Source organism: Orycteropus afer, unplaced genomic scaffold (genome assembly GCF_000298275.1).
Source record: "Orycteropus afer afer isolate SDZICR_OR568_19922 unplaced genomic scaffold, OryAfe1.0 scaffold00650, whole genome shotgun sequence".
NCBI classification, from domain to species: Eukaryota; Metazoa; Chordata; class Mammalia; order Tubulidentata; family Orycteropodidae; genus Orycteropus; species Orycteropus afer.
Window position 1 is genome coordinate 1,011,329 of NW_006922237.1, and position 12,348 is coordinate 1,023,676.

At 35.7% G+C, this 12,348-nt stretch overlaps 1 protein-coding gene across 1 annotated transcript; it reads left to right on the forward strand.

The window, feature by feature from the left end:
- The first annotated feature begins 9,651 nt into the window (after positions 1-9,651).
- LOC103210754 (olfactory receptor 4P4-like) lies at positions 9,652-10,596 on the forward strand. The gene has a single exon (XM_007956667.2). The coding sequence runs from the start codon at positions 9,658-9,660 to the stop codon at positions 10,594-10,596; it is 939 nt and encodes a 312-aa protein (XP_007954858.1). The 5' UTR covers positions 9,652-9,657.
- The last annotated feature ends 1,752 nt before the right edge of the window (positions 10,597-12,348 follow it).

The following is a 12,348-nucleotide window of genomic DNA, read 5'->3' on the forward strand; positions in this document are numbered from 1 at the left end:
TGTGTCCTTCTCAATAAGAAAAGAAAAAAATCTGTAATGTAGGCATAAAAGTGGACTTGGAACCAAGGGTCTCTATTAGCTGTCGGATAAATCAATTCACGTTCCTCATGTTATAGATGTCAGAAATGGTGAGCTGAAGAGTGATGAGTAAAGTGATAATTTCACTTGTAGGACTAAGACAGGGTAAAGATATAACTGTACAAAAATATTCTAGGCTAAAAGACTAGTGGCTATACCATACTGAGAAGGAAATTCTGAGGCTGAGCTTGAATTTTTATAGTCATTTATTTGTGAACAATATACATGAAAACCAGGAACATTTTTTTTGACTTTGTGTAGAAACAAAGGAGATTAAATGTAATTTTCAGAAAAACTAAAAAAAAAAAAAAAGATTACCTGCTAGAATATTTGACGAAATCTTATATGATGACATTCTGAAATAAACTACGTAATGACGTCTACATTGTATAATTTGGTTTAAAGTGTAAATAAAAGGGCATGGTAATATCTATGTTCTCAGAGCTGAAGTCCCTTTGTCAACTCTCCCTCATCTCCTTGAACTGTTATAGGCAGGGACAAAGATTTTAAGGACCTAGTGGTAGCATAGTGCCTAAGGCACTTGACTGCTCACCAGAAGGCTGGCGGTTCAAACCCACCAGCCATTCCTCGGAAGGAAGGTTGGGCAATTCTACTTCTGTAGTGATACTGCCTCGGAAACCCAAGAAGGGGTCGCTATGAGTCAGGGCCGACTCGACGGCAAACAACAACAACAACAGTGGTAGCATAGTGCCCAAGGCACTTGACTGCTAACCAGAAGGCTAGCGTTCAAACCCACCAGCCACTCCTCGGAAGGAAGATGGGGCAATCTACTTCCATAGTCATACTGCCTCAGAAACCCAAAGAGGGGTCGCTGTGAGTCGGGTACAACTCGACGGCACATAACAACAACAACCGTGACAGTTTAGGAGCTCTGGTGGAGTAGTGCCTAAGGCATTTGACTGCTAACTAGAAGGCTGGTAGTTCAAACCCACCAGCCACTCCTCGGAAGGAACATTGGGCAATCTACTCCCGTAGTTATACCTACTTGGAAACCCATGGAGGGGTGGCTATGAGTCAGATCCGACTCGACAGCAGTGAGTTAGGTTTGGTTTTTGGAGTGACAGCTTATACTTTGGTTATAGTGTTTACTACATCACATGTATTCAGAATGTGAAATGACAGGATGAGAAAATTAATAGATTTTATTCCTCTCTGACAGAATTCTACCAAATAAATGGCTATATCTCTCCATTTTTTTTTGGAAAAAATATACAAATTAACTTACATAGATATATAGTAGAGATATAAATTCAGTAACCAGTCTAGTGGATAAGGAAGAAGGCCAAGGGGTAAAAAGGCATATTTTCTTTGGTATAATTCTTTTGTATAAATTTTTATTTCCCTAATGGTATAACATGTTTGGCATTTGGCTGCTAACCAGAAGGTTGGTGGTTCAAACACATCCATTGCTTCATGGAAGAAAGATGAGGCAGTCTGCTTCCTTAAAGAGTTGCAGCCTTGGAAACCACTGTGAGTGAAATAGACTCAATAGCGGAGAGGTTTTTTTTTTTTTTTGAGTATGAAAGAACAGAAACAGCAAAATGACAATTATCTGTGGAATAAAAAAACAAAATAAAAAAATAGCATGATGTAACATGATGGCACATGGATAAAGCCCATCAGTTGTAAATAATATTACAAATAGATTTTTGAGAAATATTTCCCAAGAAAAACAAGAAAATGCAGGAATTTTTTTTGCAATCATCAATACCATCAGTTTATAGAAATTATAAAAATAAAAAGGCAAAGCTCCTCGTATTTGTTTTATCACTACTCTACATAAAGAGCAAGTGAATTCAGCCACTGTGACCCTGGGGTAATGTTTAATGACTGAGGCTTTAAAGCACATGACGCTGATTTCTTGGGGTTTGCATAACCTTTATAATCCGGATTCTTTTCAAGCTGTGCAATGGGTCTGATAACTTGGATCTAAAAGAAAGCCACATGGTGAGTTGAATACTAGGGAAGATAAAATCAAGCAACATTCATGGGATTCTTAATGCCTTAAAATAGAAAGAAATACAGCTTTAGAATGTATACTTTACTTAATCATTTATACATTACTTAATTTATACTTTACTTAATTGTATTTAGTTAATCATGTGAGCCTGGATACTTCTAGGAATAACTCTAGTGATACAAATAGAGATTGTGATTTCACTTGTTGAATGTGCAGATCATTCTGATTGCCTTTGAAATATTGTTCTGAATATATGACTTCCCATTACTAGAACACTGGCTGAAAAACATGTGTGAGTTATTATAGTTATGAGTAACATGTACAGTTAGTTGCATGATAATGGAACAAGTCTCCTTCCACCCCAAACATAGTGAAAGACTATGTTCGGGGAAATGTAAACTCAAGGAGCTTAAATGAAATATTCTGAACAGTAGGAATCTGACCAGCATTTCAATAAGGAAAGAGAAAAAGCTAAGGAAAGAACCAGATCCACAACTGAAGCAGAAGCATCAGTGGCAGTGACTTCTCCTCCCATCCCTTTATCCTGCCTGAACGTGTGCCATCTGCTCAATGGATTTTTGACTGCTTATTACATGTAACAGATTGACTGGCCATTAAAATCAAATACAGGCATCCTCTCTGGACTTTATAGACTAATTTGTTTGGGGATTAAGATAGCAATAAATTCAAAGAGCTGTCCATTCAGGCTCTAATCTGATGTTTTTATTGGATAAGCAGATAGGACAATGATACTTAGCTAGGTAGTGAATTTCAAAAAGAAGAAAATAGTATTTGCATTTGTGGTAGAAAGTCAACAAAGTATTATGAAAAATAAAGCCGTTCACAAATTACCGAGAAAATGATAAAACTCAAAGTCTAAGGACAAATAAGCTTCCTGGACCCCACTCATAGTGACCCGTCCTTGGGTTTCCTAGGCAGTATCACTATGGAGATAGATTTCCCATCCTTCCTTCTGAGGAGTGGCTGGTTGGTTTGAACGACTAGCCTTCTGGTTATCAGTCAAGTGCCTTAGACACTATGCTACCAGAGTCCAAATAGGTCACTAACAAAATCTTATGGAACTATCACAAAACTAGAGTCTGTGTTGACCATATCCCTATTTGTTTCCTACAAATAATGATTATTACGACAAAGATTTTACTTATTAACATTTTATATGTATACTATTTTTAATCTTTAGACTTCCTTTCATTAATTCAACAAATATTCACTAATTGTTTGTTAAATTAAGATACTATGCTCTTTTAACAAAAGATTAAAAAAAATAATAATAATAAGTCACTGCTGTGGAGTCTATTCCAGTCATAGCGGCCCCTCCGTGGGTTTCCAAGCCCGTATCTCTCTGTTGTTGTTGCAACTGTTATATGCCGTTGAGTCTACCCGATTCATAGAGACCGCTCCTTGGGTTTCCGAGGCAGTATCACTACGGAAGTAGATTGCCCCATCTTCCTTCCGAAGAGTGGCAGGGAGTAGATTTCCCAACCTTACTTCCGAAGGTGGGTTTGAACCTCCAGGCTTCTGGTTAGCAATCAAATGCCTTAGGCACTACGCCACCTGAACTCCCTAGCAAAGGATACAATAGAGGTAAAAGAAATGAAAATAGATACTTACTGAATCCTTCCCGTGTGTTAGGTAACACTTTCATATATTTTATCTAGCTTAATTCTAACAAGAACTGGGGCATAGATATCATTATCCCAAAACCCATCACTAACCCCTCAGAGGGACGGTTGGGCAATTTACTTCCATAGTGATACCTCCTCCAAAAGCCAAGGAGGGGTCGCTGTGAGTCAGATCCCACTGGAGGGCAGTGAGTTTCTTTCTTTCTTTCTTTTTTTTTCTTTTTTTTACCATATTATTAAGAAGAAATCTATTGGCCCAATGGTTAAAGCCCTCAAGTGCTAACTGAAAAATTGGTTGTTGGAACCCACCAGGAACTCTGTGGAAGAAAAATGTGCATAATCTTTCCGTGAAGATTTATGACCCCTCTGGGGCAGTTCTACTCTGTCCTATAGGGTCACTCTGAGTTGGAGTCGACAGGACAGCAGTGGGTTTTTAAGCTATTACTACTCTCATATGTGCATCAAACTGACTACAATACTACACTTAATTGTATAGCATTATATTCTTTTTGAAGTTCTGTTTTAGTTATTTTTCAATTGAAACTCCGAATTCATTTAGTGACTTAGTTAAGGGAAAATTATAGATGAAAATAATACTGTTGAAAGAGATGAAGTCATTTGTAGAATTGACACCTAAAATTGATGACGGAATTAGAATAAAAACTAGTCTAAAATTGCCTTTGTGTTTAGTCCAACTGATTCTGATTCATAATTATCCTAAAGGACAGAGTAGAACTACCCCCACAGGATTTCTTTCCTAGACAGCAGTGGGTATTAATCATTGTAGGGACAGTTGACCAGGTCTTTTCCCCATGGAGTTGCTGATAGACTTGAACTACTAACTTTTGATTAACATCCACGTACTTAACCATTGTGCCCCCAGGTCTATTTAGCCTAAAATGATTTTTATTACCCACTCCCACTGCCATCAAATTAATGCTGACTCATAGCAACCCTACAGAGCAGAGTAGAACTGCTCTGTATGGTTTCCAAGATTGTAAATCTTTACAGAAACAGATGGTGTCATCTTTCTCTCATGCAGCACCTAGTGGGTTCAGACTGCCAACTTTTTCTTTAGTAGCTGAATCCCTCAACCACTGCACCACCAGAGCTGCTTCTGTTGTTTTGAAGAAGCTAGAGATGTAGAAGGAAAGTTATACATGGTGAATCACTCATTCTTCTTTGTGGAAGAAGACACAAAAAGGAAGAATTGCCAAGAAGGAAAGTAAACCTTACTGTGGAGCCTTGGGAAAGGAGAAAGTAGGAGGTCATACAATTGTTTAGCAAAGTATTTGGTTAGAATGCCAGAGTATATATAATTATTAAGAATACTAATTTTCCTATCAATAACTACACACAGAATTATTAGCTTTGCATGACTACTCTAGCAACTTTACTTTCTGCAGAGGCTTAATTTAATGTGTGAGCTATAATTCTCTTTTTTTTTTTTTTTTTCACCAGAGGGCTGGGGAACATAATTCAGACATTCTAGTCTTTATTTCTGTGCACACGATTAAAATAATAACTTTATGTCCATTCAAATGAATAAGTCATTACTTTAATAGCTGTCCTCAAAAATATTTTAATAATTAATATGAAAATTAAAAACAGCTTTTTAATTTATATGTGAGGAAACAGTTAGTATAAATAGAGGTATGCTAATAAACCTTACTCCTCAATAGCTTATCTAATGCTAATTCTAAATCATAAAATTTCACCAAAGAAATAAAGTCATTCATTTCATTATACTTGTATTTTATCCTCCAGACTTGCTGGAGTTCAAATAATAATAATAATAAGTTCTTTTTGATGAAACATATAATTAACTCAATACATAAAATACAAAGGTAGGGAGGGAATTTAAAACTGAGTTGATGAGAAAATATAGCCACAAAATTAGGACAAAGGATATATTCCAAATTTTAAGGACAGGGAATAAGAATGGATGATGAACTTTGAGGCCTAAAATTATATAAAGAAAATTAGATTATGTGGATATCATTTTTATATTATTTTTCTAAATTATTTGAAGTTTTGGTCCACCTTAACTTCGATGGCTAAATTTTTGAGTTGAGTCCTTGGTTTAATATTATATGTGTTGATTGATGAAGAGATTCAAACTGACTATTTATTCTATATTTGAATATTGATTAAAATCCATTCTATTTGGAATGAAGAGATTTGACTAGTAGATCTCAATATTTACTTCTTGAAAAAAAAATTTAAATAGTTAAATTTACTAAGTTGTGCTATTGACAATTGTTAAAGTATTACTTTAGGAGCAATAACATTTAGATATTAAACTCAAACATTAATGCTTCTACTGCTTATAATACATTTGTCATTTGTTGATTTGTTTGAGCTTCAGATCCACTTTGTGAGAAAGTTTGGGAGGTTTCTTTATTTTAAATATGAGGTAACTTAAGTTCAGAGACATAAAGTGATTCGTATCCAAATCACACACCATAGCTTCATTAAATAATAGAGCCCAGTTCCCAGTTATTTGTCCATAAATGTTTTCCCATGAACTCCTCTTAAACTTCTCTGAATTAAGCAGTGTTAAGATTCTTTCTTGTTTTATGGAAAAACTGACATATTTTAAAAAATAGAAAAATATGATATGATAAGTCAAGAGAAAGAAAAATCAAGGTAAAAGTACTTTGTGCTCCTCTTTTGAAACTACTGATTTATTCCATATTTATTTCATTGTTCACTTAAGTATGTAATGCTAATTGACACACCTGTAGAGAGAATAGTGCCTGTGTGGTATAAACGGTTAAGCACTGGACTACTACCTGGAAAGATGGTGGTTAAAACCCACCCAGAAGCTCCTTGAAAAACAAACCTGGGAATCCACTTCTGAAAGGTAGCTATTGAAAACCCTATGGAGCAGCTCTGCTCTGCACACCTGAAGTCAAAATGCGTAGCAACCAACTCAATGGCAACAATAGCAACAGTAAAAAGAAATATACCTCTATTATAAAACCTCAGTATTTTACTGTTACACATCACTATGAAGACAGTAAACAAGAAATCCAAAAAAAATTAGCAAACAATAGACCAAGGGAAGAGAAATGAAATCCAAAAGTGAACCCATCCACCTATGTACAGCTTATCTTTGAAAAGGGGTAGAAGTCTATTAAATGAGGAAGAGCAAGTCTCTTTAATAATTCATCCTGGAAAAACTCTATATCCACTAGCAGAAAAATGAAGCAGCCCCCATACCTCACACCATACACAAAAGCTAACTCAAAATGGATCACAACCCTAATTTTCAAACCTAAAACTATAAAGGTGTTGGAAGGAAAACAGGGACAATGTTATGGCACAAATAGAATATCAAATGTAGCTAAAAACACACAGACAACAGAAGATAAACTGGAATGTCCTGAAAATTAAACACTTATGGTCATCAGAAAGGAGCTCTGGTGGAGTAGTTGTCAAGGCATTTGTCTGCTAAACAAAAAATTGTTGGTTCAAACCCACCAACAGCTCCACAGAAGAAAGATGGAGCAATGTGCATCTATAAAAATTTACAGCCTTGGAAACCCAATGGAAGTCACTATGAGTTGGAATCGAATCAATGGCTGTGGGTTTTCTTTGGGTTTTACTATTATAACAAGTCAATGATAGGTTTAAATATGTACACAATTATTTTTTGATGGTTACCATGGAGGAAGGGAGAGGAAGACAGAGGTATTAACTCGGCAGTAGACAAGTGTTTATTCTGGTGGAGAGAACGGCAATATACTATATGAGGAATGTCAGCATGTGTGGCCAAGAGAAAAGAAAATGAGAGTTATGCAAGAATGAACAACAGTTATGGAAAACGCTATCACTTACACCTTATGGCAAAAGCAGTGATAACTAACAGTAAGTTGTGATTAGATATATAAATAAGTATATGTGGTAAATAGGTGAGGGAGGTTGTATGGGAGTATACCTGTGCACATATGTAGGCATGGTGGTAGATATTTCTACACACACTTTTGCAAATAATGCACATATAAGCACATAAATTTTAAAAAATTGCATGGGGATGCAGTTATAGAAGTCCCTTAGATATTGGGATTGTACTGCTAGACTGGAAGGCCAAGGACCATAGTCACAGGAGACATCTAGGTCAATTGGCCTTCATCATATTCTAAGGAGCAGCATTGGTGGCCTGAAAAACTTGCTAGCAGAATCTAAGAAACAACTATTTCTTTTTTCCTGCCTGGAGCAAATGAGAACAAGGAAATATGAAGACTCAAGGAAGCAGTCAGTCCAAAGGACTAATGGCCCATTTGAACCACAGATTCCTCTAACTTGAGACCAGAAAAATAGCTGGTGCCTAAATACAACCACCAACCACTCTGATGAAATGACAAAAGAAGGCTCCCAGTTAGAATGGGTAAAAAATGTGGACCAAAATTAAAATCAATAATAAAAAAAGAAAGACCAAACTACTGGTTAGAAAGACACTAGAGGAATCACTGAGGCAAGCTTCCAACTTGAAACTGAAAACACTCTTGGAGGCCACCTTTCAGCCAAATAATAGAAGGGACTATGAAACAAACATTAACACCTGGGAAGAATCTGGTCTTTAAAACAGTTAACTTTACTGACCAAAAGGGAAACATTTGTCCAAAAACAAAGATGAGAAGACAGAGAGGGAGGGGCAAGCTTGACCAATGGAAATGAGGAACCCAGGGAGAAATAAAGGGAGTGCTGACAGATTGCAGAGATTGCAACCCATGTCAGAACAATTTGCGTATGAGCTATTGACTGGAAATCTAATTTGCTATCTAAACTTTCACCTAGAACAAAATAAAATGTTAAAGTGTTAAAAAAAAAAAAAAACATACAAACCAAAAAAGGCCAAAACAACTACTTAAGCATCTTGAAGAGAATGTTTTAAATATCCACTTTTTAAAAATATGCTTATCATTATATTAACCTTTCATTTTACTTTATGTTTTATTTTAAAGTTTAAAGTGAAAACTGACCAATTCTTTGAGATGGGAATGGCCCCTTCTTCCTAGTCTGTCTTAGTCTGGAAGCTCTGCTGAAACATATCCACCATGGTATTTGAAAAAAACTATGGCATAGCCTTCAACCTCACAGTAACACTTACACCACCACAGTATGACAAAGTGACAAACAAGTGGTGGAAATGATTTCAAGGTGGTATACATTCCACTGTGTTGTGGTTCAGTGGTAGGATTTGGGAGATTTGGCCTTGATTGCCAATCAATCCAGTTCATCTCAAGCATAACTACCACCAGCTCTCAGTGATACTTGTGTGTTTTTGTGATGATGAACAGGTTTCAGCGGAGCTTCCAAACTAAGAGGGATGAGGGAGAAAGGCTTGACTATCAACTTCCAAAAATTAACCAAGGAAAACCTATGGATCACAATGGAAGTGACCCTCCAACAAATCATGGAGATAATGCAATACTGGACTGCATTTTGTTCCATTGCATTGGGTCCCCATGAATCAGGGCTGACTCAAAGGCAGCTAACAACATTGTCAACTAGTGACCATTATTAAACCTTTAGATTTGCTTTTACATCATTAAATAAAAACGTGGACTTATTTTGCAGCAAATTTTGCATTTGTAATAACTCAGAATTGCATCTTTGCTAAGACTTAGTTTTATATTCTATTAAAGTTGGAACATGATTGATTAATGCCAATTTTTTTGATTGACGGATTGAATGTATTCTTTTCTATTAATCATGATATTTAACATAATATCCTGAAATATTTAAGGAAATCATCATTAGACTAACCAGAAAATATACTTTTATATCATATCAAATTTTCAATTTCTAAAACATTGCCATCAGTTCAAGTAAGCATAGTTTTTATAATATGTGTATCATTGCTAAAATTATCCATACATAATTCTGACAATGACTTCTAAATTTTGTCTTTCAGGTGATTGTTATGAGTGTGAACTCTATTGGACCATGGAAAATAGGAATAATGTTACTGTGTTTATTCTCTTGGGCCTTTCCCAAAACAAAAACATTGAAATTCTTTGCTTTGTATTTTTCTTATTTTGTTACATTGCTATTTGTATAGGAAACATGTCCATAATAATTTCTATCACATGCAGTCAGCTAAATGGTCAACCCATGTATTTCTTCCTTAACTACCTCTCTCTCTGTGACCTTTGCTTCACATCCACAGTGACACCTAAACTAATGACTGACTTACTTGCAGAAAGGAAGACCATTTCCTATAATAACTGCATGGCACAACTTTTTATCATGCACTTACTTGGAGGTATCGAGATCTTTATCCTCACAGGCATGGCTTATGACCGCTATGTGGCCATCTGCAAGCCCCTACACTACACTGTCATCATGAGCAGACAGAGGTGTAATGCAATTATCATAGCTTGTTTTACTGGAGCATTTATACACTCTGCCAGTCAGTTTCTGCTCACTATCTTCTTACCCTTCTGTGGCCCTAATGAGATAGATCACTATTTCTGTGATGTATATCCTTTGCTGAAATTGGCTTGCACCAATACACAGAGAATTGGTCTATTGGTAATTGCCAATTCAGGTGTGCTTGCTTTGATGACCTTTGTGATTTTGATGGTGTCTTATGTTCTGATATTATATACCATCAGGCCTTACCCTGCTAAAAGCCGTACCAAAGCTCTTTCAACTTGCAGTTCTCACATAACAGTGGTAGTTCTGTTCTTTGTGCCTGTACTGTTCATTTACATTAGACCAACTGTAACTTTTCCAGAAGATAAAGTATTTGCTCTTTTCTACACCATCATTGCACCCATGTTCAACCCTTTGATCTATACACTGAGAAACATGGAAATGAAGGATTCCATGAAGAAGATGTGGCACCATCAATTGTTTTTGGAAGGAAAGCAACAGGCATGAAAAGCATTTTGCATTTCCCTTTAGTGCTCAAAACTGAGCCTTAAAACTGATGTGGAATGATCCAGAAAATGCATACAAAAGGATTCAAAAGACAGCCACAACTCAGAGCTCAATATCTTTAGCCTTTCCCTAACACTCTTCGTGTTTGGACAACTTATATATATATTTGTGTTCATTCTTACTCTATACTTCTTACATACCTGCCTCAAGTTCATCATATTTTGACATTTTATTTTGACCTGATATTGCAGCTTTTTCTCCTAATTCTTTTGATTTTGTTCTCATTCCATTGAGCTACTATTGAAATAGAAAGCCACCTGGTAGAGAAAACATGTGGTTTTTATAGTCATTGCCCCAGCATTGCAGAGCAGAAGATAAAAGTGAGAATTTTTGAGCTAAGGTTAAGAGTTAAATTAGTGGAATATTTAGTGCTTTTATTAAATCTTCCTTCAGAAAGACAATTCAACACATTTAAAGGAAAAATAAAGGGAGAAAAAAAGCAACAGAATCTTTCCGCTTTCATTGGGTAAGATGCTTCTGAACTCTTCCCCACAAAGGAAGACCCCAGTATCCCAAAAGCCTTGGTAGAAATGTCTGGAAAATGTTAATTTCAATGTTAGGCTAGATTGCATTATCTATAAAGGTTATCTGTATCAGAATAATCTGTAACATAAAGATTAGATCATAAAATTGGTTTCAAAAACCATTTTGAAAAACTCATATAGTAAGAGGGAAAAATAATACATAAATAAATAAGTATAATTTTATATACATATATATGTCCATATGTATATAAAGTGTATATAAAATATATACATGTCATTGAGTCTATTCTGATGTATAATTGACTCCCCTCCATTGGGTTTCCAAGGCTTTAAATCTTTATGGAAGTAGATTGCCTCATCTTCCTTCAACAAAGCAGTTGGTGGATTTGAACAACCAAACTTCTGGTTAGCAGTCAAATACCTTACCCACTATGCCACCAGAGCTCCTTGGCCATATATATATATATTCAAAACTGTGAATGTATGCATATACATATTCAGCACTATGAATATATACTAAATACCACTGATTTGTATCCTTTCATATGATTAATTATGTGTTAGGTGAATTCTGTCTCAATAAATAAAAATGGAAAAAAAAAATATATATATACCAGCACCTCATCGGTCATTGTACTGTGTCTCTGTTAACACAGATAATAAAGTGCTTCTCTGTTCAATAGCCTGTATGTGCAATCCAGATGTGACGAGTTGTTAAGTAATATAAAGACAATGCTGACCTATGGGAATCAGACATGATGGCACATAACAACAACAACAACAACATGGGAATTAGAAGCAATGGACAATTGTCTTTTTTCTTTCTAAATGGAATGTCTAGTATATAATATTTTTACTGCTTTCTGGGAAGATAATCCAGTGAGAGAAGAAACATTTGCTTTTGCCTTTGATGCCAAACAGTGACCGGTTAGATAATTCATAGTCTTATCTTCCCTGTCTTATATCCATTTTACCTCATTCCTGACTTTTAGCTAATAAGGTTTAGCTCAATCTTTGTTTCTTAAGGATATCAGATTAAAGTATTTGGTATCAGACATGGCTAAGAAAGCAAAGCCTCATGATGGGATTTTGGATTCAGGTTTTCCAGTAGTTTGAGAGTATAGGAACCCCACTCCTGATAGGAAGTGGTAATTGCAATCATACTTAAATATATAGAAAAGATTTTGAAGGAAATATACTAGAATGA

Excerpts from the sequence above, each read along its gene's own strand:
- LOC103210754 (XM_007956667.2), top strand. The coding sequence starts at position 9,658 with ATGGAAAATAGGAATAATGTTACTGTGTTTATTCTCTTGGGCCTTTCC.